Genomic DNA, 25,725 nt, shown 5'->3' on the forward strand with positions numbered 1-25,725 from the left:
TATAAACAAAGAAAATAAAACCCACCTCATGAAAATATCATCTGTCTATCAGGACATTGGAAACCATGTCCTGTTACTGAGGTTATACAGGCTGTTTGCCTTTTGGCTGAACTCTCAACAAAACCATGTAACACACACTCTCATTCTCACACCTGTCCAGTTGTGTTTGTCCTCATGGGATTTCTCGCAGATATCTGAAATGTTGGTAAGATGTTACTTTGCACGACTATGTGGAATTGGGGAATGGTTTTGGCTCTGGTAATTTGCTGACAGCTTTCTATGTACACAGGTCTCCTGATAGACCAAGAACTATAAAGATGTCATTTGCTCCACTGAAGGATACAAGGTAAGATTTTTAGCTTACACCTGCAAGGTCAGCAGTTCATTTGTGGCTTGTCCTGGATCTGGGTGTGAATGGGCACTGGCCCCATAGTTGTCCAACATACAGAAGCTGAATACGATAGATTTATGGCCATTTAAAACTTTAGTTTAAACTTTTAAAGCAGTATTTTTCCTAATTTATCCCACCCCTTCCCTTAGGTAGCTCAGACACCTGACCAACGCAATTGCGTTTTTTGTTGATTGTTGCAGTAAGCAGGGTTTAACTAATCTCTGTGTAGTTGCCAGGATGCTGGAACTCCCTGACAATATCTATAATGGACGCCTTCTTGAGGTGTCATGGGCCTAACATAACGAAATATCGGTGAAGGGAGATGCCCACTTGAAAACTCCAATGATGTGCAGCATACTGCCTACTGCCATTGACTAGGCTAGTTAGCTGGTGTCTGCTTGTTGGTTGCTAGTTGGTAGCTGACTGTTTTCAGTTGGACTGGGCTTTTAAATGTGTTTTGTCTGGGATCTTGGCACAAGGGATTGTAACATCTTATCCTGTGTACTAATGAATATCAGGAAGATTTACTAGTCTGTGGCTGTCCAGGTAAAAACTGGCTAGTCGACTAGTCAGTCCTGAAATACAACAAGAGTACTACTGCAATGCAGTGCAATGCTAGCAGAGAAACAGTCAAGACGACAATGAAAGTCTCTTAGTATGAGGTGAATACATGGTGCGTTTTTTATTTGTTAAAGTGACAGAGAGAAGGAGGCTACATAATCAACAAATTTCTATTAAATGCTATTGATGGCACTGAGGTCCTGCATGTTTTTATACAGGCTATACACACCTGCAGCTCACAGTATGTAGCACATGAGTTGTCTGTTCCCAGCGTATGTATTCAGGTCAAGAATATAGATTCCATTGTTGCAAAGCATTCTTTTCTGCAGTGTTTTTATTAGTGACGTCATCAGAGACTAGTGAACTTTAAAGCATCTGAAGTCGTAAAACCTCTAATGTGAACAAAGCCAAATTTCTCAAACATGTCTCACCGCTCTTGACACTTCACACCCAGTTGCCTTTGTTTTAGCCTTTAGATATACCCTGAATGACCAACTGTCTTTACAGACCTTGTGATCTGCTCATTCTACAGAAGAGCAGGTAGGAGTAAAGCTACACAAACGAAAACTCTAAAGAATGGGACAGAATAGCCAATAGGTCTAAAAGCTAGTCAATCTACTTATCAATGTGACAATACTTACATACTCAGTGCATAATCAAATCAAATAAAACTCTCCCGGTTTATATCGTGACTTTAATTATGCTTGTTGTTGGCAATTCTACTTTACAAGCGTTTATTTATTCTACATCTACATCTATATAGTGGCCCCTTCCACAGCTCTCTCCAAGCCTATATTGGTGTCTCACGACTCAGTGGATGTTTAATCCCGGATAATAAGATTTCCTTACCCTTCGAATCTTGTTAAATCCCACTCGAGTCCAGGCCTCCCCAAACCAACGTGGACATGCTACAATGGAAGGAGACTTACCATAAATCCGGGCGTCCTGGCAGGAGTCTCTTCTTTCCGCTGAAAAATGGTTCAAAATCTTGGGACTTGAGTCTGTGGGCGTAGTCTATATAGCCAGATACTTCCTGTCCAAGAGTATTATGATCCCTTATGAAAATGACCGACTGCAAAAAAAAGAGAGAGAGAGAGAAAAGAAGGAAACCCTCTGTGTAAATAATCATAGCCATCGAGTCTCTCCTGAATAAAAGCCAGTAAGGCCAATGTCACTTGTGGAAAGTGGACAGATAGAAGGGGATCTGTTACAAATCCTCCCACTTTGAAATACCAAGGCTCGTGTTGTACTTTGAATCAAATTCAAATCAGAAACGACTCCAACTGAAGTCATCTTGCCATGGCTGGAGTTCACCGAGGTGGGCTGTCTACAGAATATCCTGCTCAGATAAGTGCGTAGGACATCACTGAATCATTCAAGTTAGTGTAACTAGTTCCATTCCACAGTTGGTGTAATAATGTAGCTCGAAATGACAAGAAAGGTGTGAGTTCTAACACTGGGAGTTGAGTCTATTGATAGGGACATTTTGTAATAAAAGAAACTTAGTAATTTATGTATTATTTCATTGTGTCTGTACACATCCTTTATTGCTTTCCGACATTAAAAAAAAAAAAAAAAACAAATATAGAAATAGCGTAACAGAAAACCACATATTCCAGGTTTAGTGGTATTTTCCTCTCCTTCTGCAGTTTGAATGATACTTTTACAATATATTTTTACATTTTCTTACATCTATACCAGGATGTTAAGGTTTCTTTCTTATCCAAGCTAAAACCTTGATCATTAAAGTCTTTGGAAATAGATTATTAAAAACCTTCCACACAGGGAGAAATCTATTAGGAAGGAGTTAGATACAGATAGATATATAGATAGATGTATTCCCTTGATTCTGCCTCTGAATTAAAACGAGTTACTAAGAAGCAAGTGGAGAGGAGAAGACACTCAATAAATGATTATAAATACACTGGATGTGAATTGGACTGGATGACATCTTTTCATAATTTAATTTGCAAAAAAATAAAGTATATAAGTAATAAAGATAACTGCTTTGAATATGATAGAAAAGTCTCTAAGATGACATCTGCACGTATCACAAAAAGGCTGTTGTCTGATTATAAAACAGTGAGTAAGCCGACAAAACACATACACCGTATCTAAGGACACTTCTCATCAAAGAACAACTCTTTGAAGTGAGTTCAAACCACACACCACCTTGGGGGGTGAAAAAATGGATGACAAACCGTTGTGTCACCGGATTCAGACAAAGCAAATGAAAGACAAGTTGCCCAAACCCCCTCGGGTGACAGCAGAACATGAAATGATCTTTTCATGTCGATTTGATGGTTTAGATAACACGTGATGACAATGGGTGGAGGAACTCCAAATAGAGGACACACTCAGGTGTGAAGAGGTTGTTTTGTCTGCGGTCACAAAGACAAAACAGGAGGTGCTCTTTCATTCTATTCTGCCGCATCTCTACAACGGAGGACTCCCTTTGTGTCGGACTCGTCTTGTTTACTCTGAGCATGAATGAGTCCCACTTGCCGGCTTACAGTAACACAGTAAGAGGATCCTTGCGGAATACCTCAGCTAGCGATATCACATTTGTATAACTGTCAGGACACGGGCCATCTGTGGATCCCTTTACTAAAAAGGCACGAGATAACTAGCACTCCAGAGCTCAGAAGAAAAGAGGGCTCCTTTCTCTCTGTCTCTCAAACGTTTAAAACAGATGCTATCAGGTTCACAGCTGGCTGGAGGCCTGGGCCATATACCCTATCTGCTGGCTTCTGGCCTCCAGCAGTCAGCATTGAAAAGTCATCATGAGGTGGACCCAGCAAAAAAAAAAAAAAGTACCATTTGGGTAGTGGTGATAAAAACCATCACATCATATCACATAAAATATTTCAACTCTAGTGAGCTTATTTAGTTGTTATTGTTTTTAAAATAAATCGTCTCCAACTTTGACACAATTATAAGGCAAAATGGACTTATGCGATTTAAGAAGGTGTATATATGTATCTCTGTTATATGTCTTTACTTTTGAAAAGAGTTTCCCGTCGCTAGCATGTGGGCCAGGGCTCATTTCACTCACAGCGAGCATGGGGAGCAGACCAGACGAGTCAGACTCTATTATTTGCTGCAAACAAGCAACATGAGTTTCCAGCCTCCTTGTTGGAAGGAGCCGGGGGACCTCCACCTTACACCATGGAAAACAAGTGGACGCCTTACGTCACCTGCCAGCAATTACCAAGAACAGGTGCTGTGACCTCACAGGGCAGCAGGAGAGAGGCCCCACTTTATGGCAAACATCAGTTCCCGAGAAGTTGAGCGCTGCTCAGGTTCTTCGTAATAGTATTTGCTATGTATTGCGCCCTTTCGAAAATCAAAATCTTTTTTTTATTATTATTATTTTTTTCAATATTTACCAAGTTGAAATTTAACCAGTGATCTTCAGAAGAAGTTGACACGAACTGATAAAGAACAGTAGATCAGGAGTCTCCTCTAACAATGATCCACACCATGAAAAAAATCTTGATTAATACGAACACGTTTGTAAGCTCAGGAGCAAACGGTGAAACCTAAACATCGCTGACAATTGTAATTAGTGAGATGTGTGAAAACCGTAGCTGTATCCCTCTGGCTCTTGACACACAGATGTGAATTACTCCACAAACCTTTGGCTAATCTTTCAAAGCCCGACGGCTGAAAGAGAGGGATTTACAAATTCAAGTCAAACAGAAGCTGACAGCAGGCTGACACTTAACTGTGCCCCTCCTTTGTGCTTTGACAATGTCCTACAGGTGAGGACACAATGGCTGGACCACCTGACATCCTGTAGCCACCAAGACTAGGCACTGGGAGTATTCTGGTTTCTCAAGTAGTAGTCAATATTTAATAAAATTAAAAATGAATAAATAATCTGTCTTTTGTGTGGAAAAGGTTTGTTAATAAAAAAAACTCACAGACACAGCTCCGTCTGATCCGTACTGAAAAGCCAGAGGATAAAAAACAAAATAAAGACGGTCAAACCTGTGTGACTTATGTATAACAAAGGATAATTAATTTCTGTTCTACATGAATAAATACACTGGTGCAAATAAAAAAGAATTACACGCAGGATCATATTATATTTTTGCACTATTTCAATACAAATCTATTCAGAAGTATTTAAATAGCTTGAATAACAACTGAAATTGTCTCTCGACCCCAAATCCTGAAATATGGTGAAACCATTTACTTGAGGCCAGCTGGGTGGAAAAAAAGGGGGAGAAATATCTATAAAATTTAAAGAATACTACATAAATAAACTGAGAAAAACACAATGTGCAATGAGGCAATGCTCCCAGAAGCTGAAACTAATGTTTACTCATTTCTGTACAGTGGCCCTCATTTACTATTTAAACACATGATTTATAGCTATGTGCGTTAATTGTGATTAATGGCACGATTTCCGTATTTAATGGGTGTTACCAAATTATTTGTTTTAAATTAAAGGGATATATATATATATACATACATACAATATGTCAGGCCTCCACTGAGGACACTGTTCTTGTTGACGGTAAATTCAGAAATAAAATTTGTCACAAGAACAATTTTGCAGTCCTAAGTGCTTCTGGGCCAAGGTCACAATAATCCACAAAATATCAACAGGCAATGTTTAATTTGTGTATTGCATAATCATATAAATTAACCTGGATACAATACTGACTGGTTGTACGTCTGGTTGTACGTGTACACACAGCCTGACCACACCAACTTGTCTGCTGGCCTCATGGCCTCCTCATCCACCATCCCCAACCCAACTCTGCCTCCCCCCAGACCCTGGGAACAATCCTGCAGTGTCAGGGAGCTGTGCAGGTGTCTTGCGGTGTCAGCTGCCATACTGTTTATTATTGGTGGGCTGCGCTTTAGGAGGAATCCCGGGCCATCACTAACAACTGTGTAAATTTGTTGGGGTAAGGAAAACATGGCCCGTACTACGGGAATGTTTTTAGGTGGGAGCCCTTTTTCTGGCAGGCATTCCTTGAGAACTGTGTGTGTGTGTGTGTGTGTGTGTGTGTGTGTGTGTGTGTGTGTGTGTGTGTACATGTGTTTTTCAGAGAGTTTGGGGAGAGGTTCAGGAGTACGATGAGGAGGGGTCACTGCTTATTTGACTTGGAAGTGACTTCACACAGCCAGCTTGCGTAATAGATGCAACGGTAGAAACCATATGTGCTGAGGTGTGTTGCATCCTTGGGGATCTACCCGAATTACACATCCTGCAGGATATGCAGTCCAGAGCCAGAGATCACTGACTGAGGAGTTTGTAGGTAATGAGCCAGGTCACTGCAGTCACTAACCCAGTCACAGCTAAACGCCGTGAATTTGTGTTCTTGTTGTTTTATTGTGTGACACCGGATGCATTTACGTGGAGCGGTCTGATTATGGATGGTTTAAAGACCCAAATAAAAACATTCCCTATAATCACCTCATACTAAGAAAATGAGCTTAACTGATTAAAATTTCGTGTTCTTAGTGTGCACACTACCATCCTGAGGTAAATGTGTAGGGATGTTCCTCTACTTTCTAAAGATGGCATTCTCCAAGATGTTCTAGTCTTCCGCAATTAAATTAACTGACCCATAATCTTTAATCAGAATGAAAAAAGCAGCTCCGGAAAACTTAGCAGATGGATCGACTTATCCTGCCCACAAAAGTTTTGGTCTTGAGTCACTCCATTGGAAACTGATTATGCTCCAGCAAAGACCTAATTGAGCCATCATTTAATCATTTTGTGGACTTTATACTACAATGGAGACAAAAGAGTTGTCACACTAAAAATGTTCTGATTGGTTGAAGGACTATCCAGTTGCATGCGGAGGAATTTTCTTTCTCTGGTTTTTCCGGCACCGGTCATGATACCATTGAGTGTGGCTAGATGGATAAATAATTCCTGTTAAGCTTGAAAGGAAAGGGAAAAAACATTATAAAAAAGGAAAGAAGCCTTGTAGAGAATCTTGAACACCTTTCACCCAAGCAGCTTTTTCAGTTTTAAGCGACTGGCAGGGAGCTGGGCTTTAAATAGGCACATCTGTGGACGCTACCCATCAGAAACCCTCCTGAATAGTGTCTGTTAACAACTACGTATTTACCTGTTGTTGGACTGTTTGACCCCGTCCTCCTCTCCCCTAATGACTCACAGTCAGAGGTATCTGGTTGACGTCTTCACATTCACATCAATTCATCCAAAACCCACATAACAAACTTCCATCCAACTTGCCTGTTGTTACTTTAAGTGCTGTACAGTCACAATGACTATTCCTCCACACATTTGCTCTTGGAGTTCAGTGTCTTCCTCACGCCAGCATGTGGTTCAGTGGGGATCGACCTGCTAACTCTACTGAGCCCTGTCCACCCACTGACTCTGTGTGTGATGTGTTGGATTATGTCTCCTAGATGCAAGAGTAGCATTTGTGATCTGCTTGCACAGTCCCTTTAACCCTTTAACCCCATAAAATAGCAACCCTCCACATAGGCCACTGATAGACTGCAGCCACCATCCCCAGACTCCACTTTACTCTCTCCTGGCAAATGTTGCTGCTTTAAGGATCTAAAATGAAAGTTACACGTACTGACAAAACTAAAGACCACAGTGGTTCATGAATGTATTTTAAATGTTGTCACTGTGCCATCATGTCACCTTACCACTAACATAAAATCTTTTTAATTCCTACAACTTCTTGTTGAGATTGTTTTGTTGATTGTGTGTGAACGTAATAAGGATGGAAATAATCAAGAGACATTTCTTTTCCTTTCGTTTATAATTACAGGGTGTGTCACCAAACAGATGTCTTGGCACTGGATACAAAAATGCCCCGGTTAACTGTTCAAAGGGGCTTCTCGCTCTACACTGTGGTTTAATGTCAAACTGTATCTCTTATAGCCATCCACCAAAAAGGTGCAAATACACCCCTTCTCTTATTTTATGAAATGCACTAGATGATTTTATATTTTAATTATTAGTCACAGTCACACTTCTCACAGCTCGGCATTGTTTCTCATCATTCTAGAGACATAGGTTGTAACAGCGTGTATCCGTTTGTGTTGCTCTGCACATGTTAAATAAAGGGTGTGTTAGTGCAGGCACTGTGTTTTTTTGCAGTAGAAGACCACAAGAGTTTTCCAAACTATATAGTACCACAAAATGCCAAATTGTGACTTAAATGGGACATGTTACGTAAAGGCCAAATTAGGTCACTGTTCGTTCATAGCATTTTTTGAAAAAGGTACATTCGCGCGGCTGTTTACCCCATGCATTCATGAACGTTGCACGGGTGTTTGTGCAAGAGACGGTATAAATAAAAACTGAGGCAGGTGTCCTCCTATTGAGCTTTATAAACAGCCAATGGTCGTCAGCTACGCCCAGTGAGGTTAGCCATGAGGGCAGAACAACTGTGGCCAAATACCAGAGGGGAAGCAGCTCAGTCAATCAGCAAGGACGGCAAGGCACCTAGCTCAACCCTTAGCTGCGTTGGTCTCTGACTTTTTTGGAGAACCCGCCAGTAAAGCCATAACCACAAAATAAGTGGCTTGAACCCACACACTTCAAATTACAGGGCACTCAAAATCAGAAAATGCTATCCTGCTTTTCCCAATTGATGTTTTAGAAATTCTATTAAAACCTCCTTAGTTTGGCCCACATTGGATCTCGGCTGTTTCGCCTCTGGTTGCATCAGTTCACATTGGTCGGACGAATTGTGCTTTGTTTGGAGAATTTTCATCGTCCTCAACGACACCAGGTCACAACACTGTAGGGTATACACGGCTGCAAGGAAAATATTTGGAGCAGCAGCACAGTTTCTGATCTGGAAGTTATGGTTGTCTTTGGAAGGCATGTCAGATGTGCTTGTTAGACTGTGGAGCTCATTGGGAGTAACACAGTCACACCATGGGCCTAGTGTAGTCCTGCCAAGGCAACTTCCCGCTGCAGAATGAAGCAGTGATGGGAACATGAAAACATTTTCAAAATCATTTTCTAATGTTGACAAAGAGTCTAAGTCAAATAGCCCTCCATCCATCACATTTTCGTTCAACTATGGACTATTAACACACTAAAAGAAGACAGAAGGAGCAGAAGGAAATTATGACAAAACTAGGAAGGTCCTTTTGCAAGATTTGTACTGCTAGACCATCTGCCATGCAGCACAATGCACCAGGTATGAGCTAGGTTCAAAAAAGGACAGTTATTGTAGACCTGCAACAACTCTTACTTCAACTCTATTTATAATAGCCAAGCCCACTCCAATAAAAAGAAAACTATAAACTATTGGAATTGCTCTACAACCCTTAAAGGAAGACAGTTAACTGTTTGAAATCCTTGGCAGGTGGAAGACATTTTCTTGGTCTGTGCAACTGCAGCTGATAAAGGTCTTCCCCATATGGAGAATAAGCTGTCAGCCTGACAGGTGGCATCACTTACAGTGCTTGGTGCACAGCCCTGTAACAGAAAAGGGGTAACGTTTCTGCTCCTGAGGAGAAAAAAAAAAATAATAAAAAAAAAAATCCTGCCCCTGCAGTAAATTAGTCACATGCCTGAATTCAGAGGGAAATTACGGGTTGAGAATAGCAGGCGGGTCTGGCACATGTGGTCACAACACAAATCAGTCAAACGCCATCTCAGCTACGGATTTCAGACACCAAAGTGACCAAGCAACCAAGCGAGGCATATCTTTTCCCTCCCCTCCACTCCTACGACCATATTCCACATTCCACTGGCTTTTAAATTACCAGTGGGAAGAATACAAGTTTAGCTTAAAATATAATGTGAAAGTAGTGCTACGAAGTTGCATGTACACTGCTTTGCAAAGGTTTGCGAAAGCTCGTGAAAAAGAAAAAGAAGGAATGGGACTATGGTGTCACTAATTCCGTGGGCAGTTTTGTTGCACTTCCTGTCTTGTCTAGGGTGTTTTATTTCAGTGTGTACGTCTCAGGACCTAGCTTGGTTGGGCTGACTGGCATGCTGTGGTGGAAACTGACCTATATCTAAAAAGAAGTAATGGTATGATATTAGATATAAATGGAATAGTTGTCTTAAGCCATCTTAGCTAGTGTGTACCAACCTAATAAACTTAACCCAATGAATAACAATGTGATTAAATATCTAATTTGTTAATACTTCAAGACTGGTAAGTTGATCCCCTAATAATATATAGGCAATAGTCACTTGCTTATTAGGGTTAGGGTTAGGGTTAGGGTTAGACACTATAAGCACTTCATCACATAGTCACATCAATCACTTGTTGATGATGTAATTGTGCATAAGAATGGACTGTAAAACTAAAGTGATTTTTAAATGTGACCATTTCTGATCAGGTTTAACAAATTAGTTTATCTATTCAAGTGCTTTTTTTCCAAGTCGGGCTCCTACGCCCTTCTCAGGTGCAGATTTAAGAAATTCCTTCAGCACTGTACAAACCAAAAGACTTTTTTCCCCCCTGTATTCTTGGCTTCTTTGGGAGAGTGGTATTATTCTGAGACCCCTCCCTGTTAAAACAAGTCCTTTCTCAGCCTGTGTGAAACACTGGAAAGCATAAACTGTGGTATACCGCCGGATCAAATATACAGTAATCAGCGAAGATATAGTTCAACACTTGCTGCATGATATCTGCATAACCTTTGTTGAAAAGGTTCTTGTTATATTATATTCTAGTAAGAGCTACGAAGTAAATTGGAGGTTCAGTTTTTAGCTGATTTATTAGGCTTAAATATAAATATAAATAAATTACAGTCTCAGCCCTGTAGTACGCTCAGTGACTGGTAGGTCCTTAACGAGCCCTGTGGTTCTGAATATGAGTCACAAATAAGTAATTAAAAGATTAATGAACAACTCAAATAAATAGATCTGGCTATCGAACTATTCTCTTCTCCTGTTATCAGGGTAGAACAAGTGGCGTTGTAAAGTGCACATATGAAAAATGTATTTTCTTAACTGGGACTGTACCTTCAAAAATACTAAAGATGTGAAACAGGGTGTGAGACTTGTAAAGCAAGCACATATCAAACTCTGAGTGCTTGAGAATTAGTTCCTGAATGTCTGATATTGAAGTCTTGGGGTTTTCTTGGGCAGCTGTTCAGAAGATAACAAAGGTGGGACCTTCAGGTGTGATTTTAGCTCTGTTAGGGATTTTATTTCGCGTACAGCTGTGTGAAAACGGGGCTTGCAAACAAGCGAGGTGGACACTGCGTCATGTGTGACAACTGATTCAGCAAGATCACAACAAAATGAACACAATGAAGTAAGGATCGTCAATCGCTTCGCTTAGTCGTCTAAAATAATAATTTCCAACAAGGACTGGGGTAGGCAGTTTTTGAAATGCAATATCAAAGGAACGTTCAGAAGTGAAAACATAGTTGTCCTTAGGATTATACTTTACACATGGACTATGATTATCATATTACTCCTGTATGTACTTGTCCTATCTTAATCCCCATCTTAATAAAGTAGCTTCTGCCTAACAATGTGTGAAACACGTGATGCAAACCACAGTTTTCAGTGTCAAAACCATATTCTTTACATACCCAGCCATTCCCTCCAACTTACTTCCTATGACGTCTGTGCTTTCTAAGGATGTCACACAAACTGTTTCCCCAAAACATATGTCAAGAGTGAATGCTTGTAACTGATGATTTTAAATTGACCGTATGAGGTTACACAGTGGTGACTGAGCCTACAGGATTACTTTCATCTGATCCACTGATGTAAGTACTGGAATATTTTTACATTGCGTATGCAGAATGTCAGATCAGCCAGACGATAGCCAGTGGGTCCAGATCTTGCGGCTAATAAACACTTCACACTGTAGCTTCATATTAAAAGTGGAAAAATACAAGCTTTTACTATGAAAACTTTACTGACTATGAAAAAGTCACAGCAAATGCAATGTTTGTCAATGAGTTTAACACAAGGTAGTGCTCAACTTTTAACAGCACATCAGTTTGAAATATTATAAGCAGTAATGTAATAAGAAGAAGCAGCCATGGAGAGCTATTAGATGAAGGGCTGCACACCTCCAATATCCTAGCCAAATAACTCCTTCCCCTGTTCTGTTATTCACATATTCATGCCTGTTTGTAGCATAAAATCTACAGTTTGTCAAATTGTTCAGTTATTCGTCTACAGCTAACTCACGAATACGAGGATTTTCTGTGCATTTAGAGTTTAGTGTATTTGCACACACACTACATACTTTAGGTTGCAGTTTACTGTGTGTGTTATATGCAGCTGAGTCATAGCTACAAACCACATTTGGTTGTGGAACCTCATTGGTTGCATCTGCACAACTGACAGGCAAAGAAAAAATGCTAAACTGACCCACAAATACATTCAAAGCCATACAAATGGTAACAAAAAGAAATCCATATTGGTGGGTCTCATTGTCACCTTGGAAACAAATCGCTGTAATGTGGTTTAAATTATTGTACAGAGTAACACGCAGCACCGCTAAGCAAAAATTACACAGTGCCCTTAGTTCTAAAGTGGGCACGAACAAGGCTGCCACAAACAACTTTATTTTTGAGTGCACTCCCTTCCTGTTATTTGAGACGGATGTTTTAACAGATTTTTGAGTGCAGGCAAATACATGGTACATTGGTCAACTGCATCTGCAGCTTAACAGATACAGCAGTGCCTTGGCTCACAAAGTTACTACTTTAAGCAGAGACGTTGGCTATAGTAACCACATCACAATGATCCAGCAATAGTAAACACATTCCAATCTCTCTCTCCAACACTTTCTACATTTTAAAGAGCAGGGATAACTGGTGTCTGAAGGTTTACTTCTTATAGGATTCAACTTTTGCTACGTGGATGTTCAAATTTAATGAACAGCTGCTGCTCTTTAACATCTGAGGGAATATATTTGTTTTGTGTTAGCTCACAACTCAGTGCTTCTTGGATGCAATAGACAAATGAAGTGTCTGATTTAATGGCACCAACAAACCATTTCCTAGCAGAATCAATAAAAAGTGAGAGATGGAATCCTTTGCATTAGTGTAAGTGATCTTGAATCTTAAACTATGTGGCTTTGAGATAAGGCACTTAATCCATCTCGTCATACAGTCTAGTGGAATTTCCAGGAACTGTCCAACAATCTGGGTCCTTTACTTTGTAACTAAAATCGACTTGAGTTTCACCAATTAAAAGTGACACATATATTTTCCTTCCTTCTTTGTCTTCGTCAAACTTTGGTTGAACTTTTGCCAGATGGAACACGTCTCCAGTCTATGCACTGAGTAAACCTACCTACATGAATAGGACATGGGTTGTGTTGGAGAGCAAGCCAATTAGGCATGACTCTAATTGTGTTAATAGAAGTGAAAACAATATAAGTGCCGCAGTACAGGTAACGGGGTTTGTTTCTGACAGACTTTGTATCCATTTGGATCGAATGCTGCTGCTGCTGCAGTATTTTTAAAGGCCACAAAACTCAAAACCATGACCAACCACATAAAGCTGTAAAACTTACTGAACCTCAAAGTCATTTCCTCAACATCTTGCGCCTTCTGATACAGGAAGCCACGAGGTAAATACGTAGAAATGTCCATCTTGATACTGTTTGCCACAATCCAAACACAAAGTTTTAATTCAGGTTCACATATGATGCGACTATTTAGTTCTAACTAAAATCAGACGATCAAGATCAAGACTTTTAGAGGACAAGGCGGGCAAAGTTCTACGTGTGGAGAGAGGGGCAAAGTATTTTGGAAATTTAGAATGATAAAGTAAGCAATGTAACTCCAGTGCAAACAATCTCTACAGCACATACTTCTTGTGCCGTCGTTTCATGTCTTAGCCTAAACTGTCAATCCTTTGACAAAAAACAGACTTCAAAGTCTCTGGGTGGGACACAGTTTCCTCTTAAAATGTTTGGAGATTAGTCTGATCTTAGTAAGTCTAGCAAAACGTGATTTGCAGACATGAAACAATTACTTTCCGGTTCAAAGCAAACATGCCATGCATTATTACAAATCGCCTTCTGAGACATTTCAACATTTTACGTCTCCTGAATCCCCCCTTTGAAAATGCAACGTTTGTGGTGTGTCTCTGTCACAGCAGGCTTCTCTTTGAGGGTTTGAAGTGAACAACCACTTTTCTAATTGTCAGCTCTTGCTCCCACTGCACATTAATCTGGGCAGTGCAACCGGGGATTAGCTCCAAACAGAGGGGAAGTCCCTGCCTGTTGATCTCACGTGAACCACAAATACACGCGAAGAGGCGCACACAACTGAATGTTGCCTCGCGTGTGCATGCAAGCACATGCAGTATGCGAGCGTACAGTATATACACGTGTGAGTGTAAACACACACATTATTGAGACCAGTCCACGAGTTAATGAGAGCCAGCTTTACTAACCACTCACTGCATCTGACATGATGGAGCCCCACTGTATTAAGTCTGCTAACATTTAAGAATAAAACCAAGGAACCTCCAGTGAGCTGAAGGCGGCACGGTGGCCTTGTGGTTACAGCAACCACCTTGTAACTAAGAGGTCGCAGGCGTGATGCATGCAGTGGCTCATATGCTCATCAAATTAAACTGAGGCCAAAATTTTTTATTAATAGAACAGAAAACATGTAAATCATAGGTCTTCATCCCTAGGGGCGTCGCAAGATCTTTGGCTGATTAGATAGATCATGTTTTCCCCACAAATTTAAACTTCTTTAAATAGACATTAACATGAATCCAACATATTTCAGTAAAGAGGATAAGGGATAGCTTTATATTGAATGCAAAATGATAATAATAATAATGTATGTTTGTAAATAGCCTTAAGCGAAATTTAATACAGAACACACTGAAAAACACGTTGAAGACCCCTGATGTAAATGGTATGCTTGGGAATTTGGCCATATAATATATAAAATATATAATACAAATGAACTTTACAATTGTCAAACTTGTCTAAAGAGAAAGTATCCAACATGATGGATGAAAATATGCCAGCGTGTAGCCAGTTAGGCACAGCTTGGATTAATCTGAATGGGTCCTGGCCTGACTGAAATGAAATCAGGTGGGTCCAGGCTGACCTAGCTTTGGCTTGGACAGGAAGGAATCTGACTGGATCAGGTCTGAGCAATCAAGGTATATTATAGCATAGTGTACTTCTCTGTTCTCCTGCGCACAGCTGCACTCAGACTTAAAAACCTCAGCAAGCCCTAATCATTATATCAATGGATACTGAAGTACAAGTATAATAACAGATTTTTCATTGTTACCTCTGGTTTTCTTTGGATGGAGCCCTCCCCCATGTCCGAGATGTGTTTACTTTCCTAATAAATTGTGATTTATAACTTTTTTGTGTAGTGTATTGTTCTGTAGCAGATGTGAATGTCTCAGTTAGTGTTGACTAAGGATGATTACACAACATAAAAATGCACTGAAAGGATGATTGAGAGCAAAGTTCCTCTGCCCCTCTTTATATAAGATTACTATAATTTTTGTCTGTTTTGAAAGCCATAAGATGACTTTTCACTGCTACACGCAATATAAAATCACTGGCCTAGTCCAGATTCAAATAAAAACTCTTCCACCTTGAACTTTTGCAGCTGTATAAAGAATGGCGTACATATGAATTGAAGGTAATACGCGCCGCTGTAATAGCTCTCCTCATTGCACCTGATGACTTGTTCCATGATTATCATTTACCCTGCTTAAAATAGCTTATAAAACAGGTGGTGCACTATCAGAGTCATATATTTGTGGACACATTCCCGGTGCAGACAAAGCCACAGATGAAAGAGAAAGTGTACATAGCACAATCAGTTCTTAAGACACACAAATGAATGCTGGGGCACAGGTTGGGCAGAGTTTAAAGAACATGTTTGCACTAAATTCAATTACTTTTGTTCAGTTAAATGTGTTTGTTAAGGGCACATTCCTATAGAGCTTTATTAGTTGACTATGAAAGCAGTACACGAGCTGATTCAATCTGGAAGCCTGGAGGAACTGGGTCAGTTTTCTTAAGGCTCATACAACATTTGCAAACTTCAAATGGGACGATTTGCAGACATGCCCTGTAATTAAGTCCAATTTTGTTTTAGACCAAGTATTTGAAGGAGAAAATGAGGTGACAGTCTGACCAAAGTTAAGTTGCAAACGTTAATAGTCATGGGGGACAGTGCGGAAAACTCTCAATTATATCTCCATCCATCTTCCCTCCAAAAAATTGTGGTATGATTTTATTGGTGGCTAAATGCAGATAATAATTTAAGTGGTCAAGACGTAACAAATGAAAGACCTGCAGGAGATTGATTTCCAGTTTGGTAATTAAAGGTTGAGTAGACAGAAATAAACACTGCAAAGGAAGGTTATGATTAGGCCTTTGAAGATGTAGATAGGCTTCAGGACAGAGGACGCTGTGTTCCTCCGTTCAATATGAGCTCCACATGTCCACATTGTCCCCTCAAGAGCTCACTGGGTCATTGCGGATGGATGAGAATGCATCAAAATGGTATTGCAGGTGCAAAGAAAATCCAAAATCAAGCCCCAAATTAATTAAAAACAGACAACGAATTCTCCTTAATAATCAAAACTGGTCGCATTAGCTATTTATGAAGAATATCTAAAGTCAGGATATGGTGATGGTTTCACATTAATACTTGGTCAAAGCTAAGAAAAGACACAGAAGTTGCAGCCTGATATGGTCAAATGAAGCAAGCACTATTAAGAGATGAAATGGGAACAGTGAAGTGCACTTGTTGTCCATCTATCCACCCTGAGCTCCTTCCTAAGAGGTTTTCTATAAATGTGAAGTCACTGCATATCTGATGGACTTTTGGATGCCATTTGGTTGTAATAGCAAGTTATATTCATGATAAACCACTGACTGTTCCATTTATAATTACTCTTTAAATGATCTATCTTTCCACGTGACACTGCATGCATAAATGTGGAGTTGAAATCCACTGCAAGAGAATGCGTAAGATAGCGTCAAATGATACTAAAAAAAACAATTAATTGTGTTTTTATTCAGTGTCGAACTCCACCAAGCTGAAGCAAAAACAATGTCTTATTTTTGGAAGTCAAATTCTGAAATTTGCGGTGGATGTTTGGGCAGAAGAAAGCAAATAACGTCAGCACACAGTATTTTGTGTCCTTTCTCCGACCGACAGTCAATGTTGTTTTTTTTAAACCATGACCACAATCTTGTCCTAAGTTTAATGAAGTGGTTTTAGTTGTCTAAACCTTAACTGCAGAGAGGCAGAGGGGAAAACACTCATGTGTCACGTTTGGTATAGTCATGCGTGTTATTTTTGAAAAGAACTGACAACTTGATTAGTTGTTAGTGTAACTTAATTGTTCGAACCCTTCGACACCTTTTGTTGTTACGTTGAGAAACAAAAAATACATCATGGCAATGAAAAATATTTTTCACCAGCTTGCCACCAAGTAAAATCAATAGACTAAAGCCAAACATGTGTCCTGGTAGCAAAGACACAATATCCCAAAGCCTTGGTTTCAGCTAATCTGAAAGTATGCTGAGTGTCCTTATGTGGGGAACAATGAGGGTGTGTGGTGGGAAGAGGAGGAAATCTTACACATACCAAGCTGACCACGCAAAATTAAGTGAAGTGTGTTTTTAAGAGTGGGAGGGACCCAAAATAAATCTTGAAAGACCTGACTATCATGCTCCTTGTCTGACTCTTATTCAAGTTTAGCAACACACACAAATAGAGGTTAATTCTTTTGACCTGTGACAAACTCTTTCCACGTTATTAGGCATTTCTGCCGTTGACAGAAGCTTTCAAAGCCTGTTCGTTACAGACCAAACATGTCAGAGAAAGTACCAAGAATGCCAACCATGTCAATGAGGCAGCAGCCTCGTGTTTAGTGGTCGGGATGAGTGAACCGTTCACAGGACGGTGGTAATCACTCTTTGAAATTGTTTTCTGTAGAGTTCAAATCAAACCATGATTGTTTTATTGGCTGAACTGCGACAGAAAGGCATAGGATATTTTCCAAAGTGTGAACTGACATATTTTTTGTAATGCATATAGTTTGACAAACCAAATCAGCACAAACCTATGTTTTAACAATTGTACCGATATTTCTGTGATTAGTTACTTTCAAATTCTAAATATTATTTTACACAGAAGTGTGTGAAGTTGTACTTTTATTATACATGATGCTGCTCTTAATATACTTCAAAACATACTTGCATTAAACCATCCAAAGCCTCCAATTATCATTGTCTTTGGTTGTAGTTTTTCTATTTTTGGTTGTAGCTTTTATTAGTTGTGTTTACTTTGGAGGAAGATTAAAATGTTACACGCTTGGATGAACTCACTGACTTAACACAGGCTTTAGTTCCAACAAAAAATGATTTAAACTACTTTGAAGTGTTTTAGTTTGGCCCAAGTCTCATCCACTAAGATGGAGGGGGTGGAGCTTACGACCTATACTGCAGCCAGACACCAGGGGGAGCTCCGCATGCTTTGGCTTCACTTTTGAGGTGCTGTCTTGCCGTCCATTTTTTGGCCGAAATCTATTCCAAACAGACCGAATCTAGACCCCCCAAACCTTGGTGGGCTGGCTTCCAGGCTAACAATAACAGAAGTCATAAATAAGTGAAGTGTGTTGAGCTGACAAAGCTAATGATTATGGGGTCAAGTGCCACACCTCTAGCAAACAGCTCACACCTGTGGACCACAAGGGATGGTTGTACAGAAGTAACCGCAACACCGTGACACAAAACAGAGCAGCTCCGTTCCTAGAAAGTGGAAAGCTATTTCATAAGCCATTGCTGTATATTTCTCTTTCTTACTTTGGCGTCAGTGTATGATCTATCAGCTGGCCCCTAAAGGGGTAAAAGGAGGTGAGCCGAACTTGTGGAACAATGTGGACTAAGTGACAGCTCAGTGTGTCATGGGAAAGAAAACATGTCCCCTGTGGCTCGCCTGTTTACTGGTAACCTTTCAAAGGTTACCGTCTCGCTTTAATGCCAACATCACAGACTGGTCTGGCCCCAAGCTAGTCGCAAACAGGAAGCCCCTACTAATCCTGGTCTTCCCTAATGACGCAGAGGAATTCTCAATATTCCCATTGTCTTCCCGCCTGTGCCTCCTCTAAGTCTTCAACCGCATTGTTTTGCTTAAAAAAAAAAGTTCAAGAACTACAATCTGGGGTAATTAGGATCTCTAAAATTCATGCTCTCTGTTTAGGGTGATGATTTCATGTATGAAGCTAAGTGTTAGCTTCATACGTTGGGTTTAAACTGGTTGTTTCACTTAAGCAAATATCAACTTGAAATCAAATACCTGGCCAGAACTTTCTTGTCTTTTCATTCACTGTCCAATGTGCTGCTCAGGCTAAATCTTTAATTCTTTGTGGTTACTAAAAAAAAAAATAAAAAATGCTTCCACTTTCACTAATACCAGTAACCAGGAAGTCTTTCTTTTTCCCACACTTAATGTTAACTTTCAGCAGCAACACATAGATAACCATTGTTAAAGTCATTTAGAAGAATATTCATTAAGATAAATAATTATATGTCTGTGCAGGCGAAGAGTTGTGCCACCGCCTGTTGCGTTCTGAATGCTGATGCACAGCTTAAAGTGGAGTCTGTCATGGGTATAGTCCAGTCCAGCTCAGCTCCTATCAGCATTATTCAAAAGCACTCAGGCATGGTATCTGCCAAGAGGCCTGCTGCAGGGTTTGGCCTCATCACCAGGAACACATCCAAGTCAAATATTGTTGCCCTCGCACATTGTGGGGCAGCACCCTGTCACAGCTCCACTTTAACCAGGAGGTGATGTTTATGACAGCACTTGGAAAATTAATGCACTGTTTCCATGAAGGAAGAAGAAGAAGAAGAAGAAGAAGAAGAAGAAGAAGGAGAAGGAAAAAAGAGAAAACGTGGGAGGTACGACATACCACTCACATTCGCACACTTTGGATATTAGGAGCGAAGGTGGGGCCAGGTTTTTTTGAGGTTTTTCTCTCGCTTCATCTCAACTTGACCAATGTGTTATCAGCAGCAGAGATATGTCCGACACTGTGTTCCAAAAAAGTAGGATCAAAGTAGATGACATAAGCCAGCACAGCCTTCAGAGGAAGAAGATAAATGTACAGAGCAAAGTCTTTATCAAAGGCTTGCCTGTTTAAAGATCCTGATTAAAGCATGGAGAGCTCCCCCTCCCCCCCCATCCCAGTGGAAATAGGTGTTCAAACATGATTCTGTTTTAGTTGGCCGGCAGCACCGCTGAGAAGCTCCCCCTTCGGGCTTGCCATGAGACTCCTGCAATCGCCGGCTGTCACATCGCAGCACAAGGAATTCACAGTGTTTTTACTGTGTTTTTCAAAGCATGAAATGCACTTCAGTACGGCCCTGCAAGAGGAAAAAGAATAATAGAGTCTGTGATTTCGTTTGATCTCCGCTTTCTGTGGCTGTGAAATAACTAAAAACCTGGGCTTGTGGTTTAAGACAACACTGTCCAAAGCAATAAAGAGCAACGCTACATGTCTGACAGTGCAAACATGTTTGTCTTTTCCCCGGTCCCTGCTGGATGGTATTTTCTGCTAAGACAAGATGAGCAGATTTTGTTTTGTTTTTGTGTCACGGGGGATAAGATAAATTACGGGGATATCCATATCACCACCAGGCCACCGCTGTAATATCAGCTAAGCCAGACGGCTGCTGGAAACGCACTGCTGATAAATAAAGCTTGAAGTACTGCAAAGCCATATGTATTGGGGGGGGGAAAAAAAGAAAAACACAGTGAGAGAGTAGGATGGGAAGCGAATACAATCCCTGAGTTAAATACTTGGGAAATCTGGCTGTGGTTTGGAGGTTTATCTACCGTACCAGCCACTTTGGTAGGTAAGTAAAGAAAACAGTTGAAGCAGCAGGTGAGCTCTGGCCAGCCACTGTGGAAACTGTGGTCAAATGTTAGTTTGGATATGTGAGTGTGTGATGTGGAGTGGAGACAAAAAAAAAAATGTGCTGTAGTAAGCTCCTGTAATAAACAGGATAATTTAGTAATTTGTTAAAACGGCGGTTTCTGTGTCGGACTCATAATCAAAGGACAGCACGGGTGTGGCATTTTTTTTTTTTTTTTTTCTGTTGATAAGTGAGAGTTTCTTTGGGCATATGTTCTTTTTTCATTAGTTCAGTTTCATGCTAATGTTAAAGTCCTTCCTCTAATTATTCCGACCAAAACAACAGTACCGCTGCAGGAAAATGCAGCACTTGCCGTTTTAAAATTCTTTCCAAGAAAATATTTTCTTTGCAGTGTTTTGAACAACCTGTAGACAAAATGTAAAAGCTTTGGGAAAGAGGCAATAATTCATTCTGTCTTGCCTGATGCCACAGCAACAGTCTGCATGGAGTGCTGCCAAATCGGAGACCCAACCCCGAAGGTTTTCATTTTCTTAAATCCATTACTGACCATAAATGTATCTAAGGTTTGAGCATTGCCAGCACCTTGTCAATTGTCCTTGACCCAATACTACTTTCAACGTGGCGCAAAAGCCAGAAAGAATTTATGTTTTTTTTATTTGAAAGCTACCATACCAGGCAATTTTGTAAACTACTGCTGGAGACGCATACCATGCTGCATCGCAACATCCTCCTCTTATCTCTTCCCAAGTTTCCTGTCAGTCTGCTTATCTGGATAACGGCTGAGATGAAAAAAAAAAAAAATGGAAAACAAGATATTGGTCTGAAATAAAAACAGAAAACAAAATGACCTAGGTGACATATATCTGTCAATATGAAACGATCGTAATCAGAAAAACAGCAATACAATTTAGTTCTCCAAAACCGTTGCTCTTGTTCTCAACTGCACTAAATTAGAGAATATACTGTGAGTACAAAAAATCAATAAGTCCATAACTATGTTTTTAACAGAAGACTGGTCTGTATCCAAAGAACTTTACAATGTTTCCGATACGTCCGTGTTTCCCATACAAACTCAAAGCAACGTCTGCTTCCATTAGCTTGACATGAGAAGGTTCGGTTTTCCCCCCCGAAACATCTGATCGGTCGTCCTTTTAAGAAAAGTGCAGGCACATTTAAAAACTGCATGGCAGATGTTTATTAATGTTTATCAGATCAATGACTCATCTCATGTAATAAGAGAGTGCCAGTGAGCAAATACAAGCCAAGAAGTCTTTTTAGCTAGCTACGCCGTTAACATGTGGACAGACGAGTCTTTCTGTTGTCATAATTTGGACACTGGAGATAAACAGATGTCACACCAACTAGTCTTTCACTCTGTTCAGGAGAGTCAAGGTTTTGCTCTTGATTTGTTACTTGGTTATAAGTTGGAGTTATTTCCCACAATCTTTTTTTCTCACAGTAATAGGCGGCTTAGACTGACTGTTGGATTGATGCAGAAGTGGCAGCGACTACCAATACCCTTCGCAGACCCTAGCACCTCCTCAGAAAATGTACCTACTTGGTAGTAGCGTGTTTCCACTTTAGTATTTTCGGCTGCTTCTACATCACCGCAATTTTTGAACTGATTGATTGAAATAAAGATGGAACACATCGAAGAAACGTTAACTGAGGAGGTTCAGAGATGCAAACATTTGCTCGACTCAACTTCGGCAAAACTTTCAGTCGCCATTGTTGAAAGTGAAGTAGGCAGTACAAATAAAAAGGAACCCGAATGGCAAAAAAAGACTGTGTGGTTCTTTCACTGAGTGAGTCGGACTGACGAGCGCACAAGAATGAATGACTCCCATTGCGTCTATGTCCTGCAATACCCTAAAAGAGCCTTTTTTAATGTGATGGCCTATTAAGTGAAATCCCTTGTCAAGACAGCTCCTGCAGAGTTCAGTTTAACCATATTGTGGCCTGAATATTTTCGTTTGACATATCAAGGTCACAGTCTTCCTGTCGAAGATATTTATCATAATCTTATTATTCCTGGCATGTTTTCACTCCGACTCCTATGCATGCATTAGGAAGACGTATGTTAAGGAGGGTAGAACATCTGTTTTAAAACGTTTCGAGACTGCAGCTAGAGGAATGCGCACCTGCCGTGTGCAGGCAGCCTTTCTTAGACTCCTTAGGTGCAAAATCATCACTTTGTGTAGCACATCCTGTAATAAACCTGCTACGCACTAAATACCTTTAAATCAACAGTAGTGGCACGAAAAAAGAAAAAAAAAACACAAAATGTTTACCCTCACCCATTCACAGCCTCACATACTCAGATAACAAAATATATGGTTTTATTGTAGCTGTCAGAGGAGCCATGTTTTTGTGAGTAGTTTGTCCACCAAAACAGTGATTAGACTGCTCCAATATGTGTCTGGACACCTCTCCTTCCTGGCCTCCTGTGGGAGAGTGGAAGCTAGTGGTTATAAAGCCTTTCACTAATCTAGAAAAGAAGAGAGCGCAAACCAACAGCGAAGCTGCAGGTAACCAGCCAAATTCAAATAGATTCAAATAAATTAATCTCTTTTTTTTTTAGTCTGCAGCTTTTCAAAATTCACTGCTTGAAATCATTTGAGTTTCCAGCCTATAAGAATGTATGAAACCAGGCTCCCCGCATCCTAGCGCATTCTTGAAGAATGTGCTGCAGCTCCACTTAGCCAGCTACTATAGTTTCCTCTTCCCCGGAGTGTAAAAACAATTGCTTTGGTTATGAACTTCCATACACATGCAAAAGTATGTTATTGCAGCACTACCTAGGTCCTCTAGGTTATCGCTGTAACTAATAGGACGGCCCTGCAAGTGGTCAAGGAATCCACTTAGGGTCAAAACATTATTCCCAAAGTGGGAATTAAAGTAATTCTTATCCGTCCTTAGCAACATATGGAGCACATTCTTCAGAATCTTCTTTGTTTTATCACTACACACTGGACTGCTTTGGCTGTGTATTATTCCACCTGAGTAAATACTGGCAGGCATCTCTCCTACTTAGAGCAGTGCACATGTCTTCCAGAGGCGTCCAGGGCTGGTTCCAGCTCCTGCACCTTCTCCCCTGGTCTCTGTCCCATTAAAAGTTTCTCTAAAGAGTTATTTCAGTAGTTTGTGCTTTTGATACATATCCTAGAGAAACCAGCCGCCGCTGATGGACAGTTTCTCATCAGGTCAATGCCAGTGTGTCTCTCTGTTCCCTTCTCACAATCCCTCTGAAATGCCAATGGTGTGAGCTCACAGTTTAACTTTCAAGCTTCTAAAATCTAGACAGGCCAAATTCTCCACATATTTTCATGTCATTGCAATACATATTAACACATGTATGAGGTTCTTGCCAGAGAAAAATGCAGGTGGTTAGAGTCTATTAACAAACACTCTGGACTTTAAAGCAGCTACATTTTAGCCACTTCTTCTATCATGTGTTCAGTGTTTATTTATTTTATCTGCGTGCTGGTGTTGGCATAACACACACATCATTAAACACCTCGAACCTTAAGGGCACCAGCACTAGAGAGATGAGAAGCAAATGATGCCAGTGATATAGTTTTGTTTTATTATCCAATGAAAAACAAAGGAATGCCATGAATGAATTACAAAAGGCCTTACCCAGTGTTGGTACAATAAGAATGAATAAATACTAATTAGTGCAGCTCTTGAAAAGGGAATCCAAACCTGTCAATTTGAGGATTTATTTGTCACTTAAGGCTGCCATATTTCACCTATAGGTGTTGAAACTGATAAAAGTATTTGCTTTAATGACCTTTGTTGGAAGGCAAACAAGAGTGAAAATGTGGACGCCCATATTTGTCAGAAGGGCAATATGTAACCTATTTATCTTGCTCAAGATAGTGCGCTAAGAGTTGTTTGTGATGCATTTTGAATGCTTCAGGATGACCACGTACAACTGAACAGTGCGGCTAGGTGGCTCAGGTGGTAAAAGGAATACTAGCTGGAGCCGGACGGCAGGCCAGCACCCTGCATGGCATCTCTGATGCATTTAATATAAGACTTCCTTTGATCCAAAGCAGCCAGTTTAAGACGGTTCCCCATCTTCCCAGCGGCAAATCAAGCTGACGGGTGTTTTAATGATGACAGCCCACAGCCCAAATGTGTCCCCGAAGTATTTGAAAAGTCCACTAAACTCTGTGAGTTCAAAAAAAAAAAATCTAGCCCCAGAGATTAGATTAAGTATATCCATTTTCAATTGCTCTGAAAATGGTCCAGGCGCCACATTTTTGGAGCGACGTCTCTAGACAATAGCAGCTGTTCACAGGAAGGAGGGGGGAGCAGAAGAAATCATTACAGCGGGGCTCATTCAGGCTTTCAGTGGCAAAACAGAAGGCCGAGCAATGCCACTTTCTCCGCTGGATAGATACTATGTGATGCGTGATTTAATGTGCAAACAAACTTTTTATCCACCCTGAAACGGCTTCCAAATGGCCCACAGCGTGTTCTCACTGGCTTTGGCTTTTGTAACTTAACCAACCAATTATTCTTTCATTCAAGAAAATATTGCATGTCAAAACGCAGCTATTGATAGCAGCTGCATCTGCTGGAAGAGACCCCGTCTAAATAATTCGGTTATGTATGATTCAGACGAATGTCTATTATTATCTTTTGCCATTTATTAAGAGGCCTAAAAGATCGATTGTGTATAGCACCCAGGCAGTGTGACCTTTCTTCTTCTCATTCCATTCCATGTCCCTCAGTGGCCGATATGGCGCACTGAGAGACGGGCTGCAGCTGCCATGTTGGCTGTGCAAGCTAACATAACACATAATGCTTTGGCTATCCATTTTCTTTTTATAGACCGAGACACCAGCCATTAAATCCATGTCTTGTAATTAGCCAAGAGTAATATTTCATAGTTAATGTTGTTTTTTCTCTCCTTAAGAC

The 25,725-nt window shown here is 40.4% G+C and overlaps 1 protein-coding gene across 1 annotated transcript in view; it reads right to left on the minus strand.

The window, feature by feature from the left end:
- cfap299 (cilia and flagella associated protein 299) overlaps nucleotides 1-25,725 on the minus strand; it is a 61,457-nt gene that overhangs the window by 13,082 nt on the left and 22,650 nt on the right. Inside the window, exon 4 of the mRNA XM_047590959.1 lies at nucleotides 1,882-2,024. Coding sequence (XP_047446915.1) covers nucleotides 1,882-2,024 — 143 coding nt within the window. The remainder of the gene's footprint in view (nucleotides 1-1,881; nucleotides 2,025-25,725) is intronic.

This window comes from Mugil cephalus, chromosome 8, assembly GCF_022458985.1.
Source record: "Mugil cephalus isolate CIBA_MC_2020 chromosome 8, CIBA_Mcephalus_1.1, whole genome shotgun sequence".
NCBI classification, from domain to species: Eukaryota; Metazoa; Chordata; class Actinopteri; order Mugiliformes; family Mugilidae; genus Mugil; species Mugil cephalus.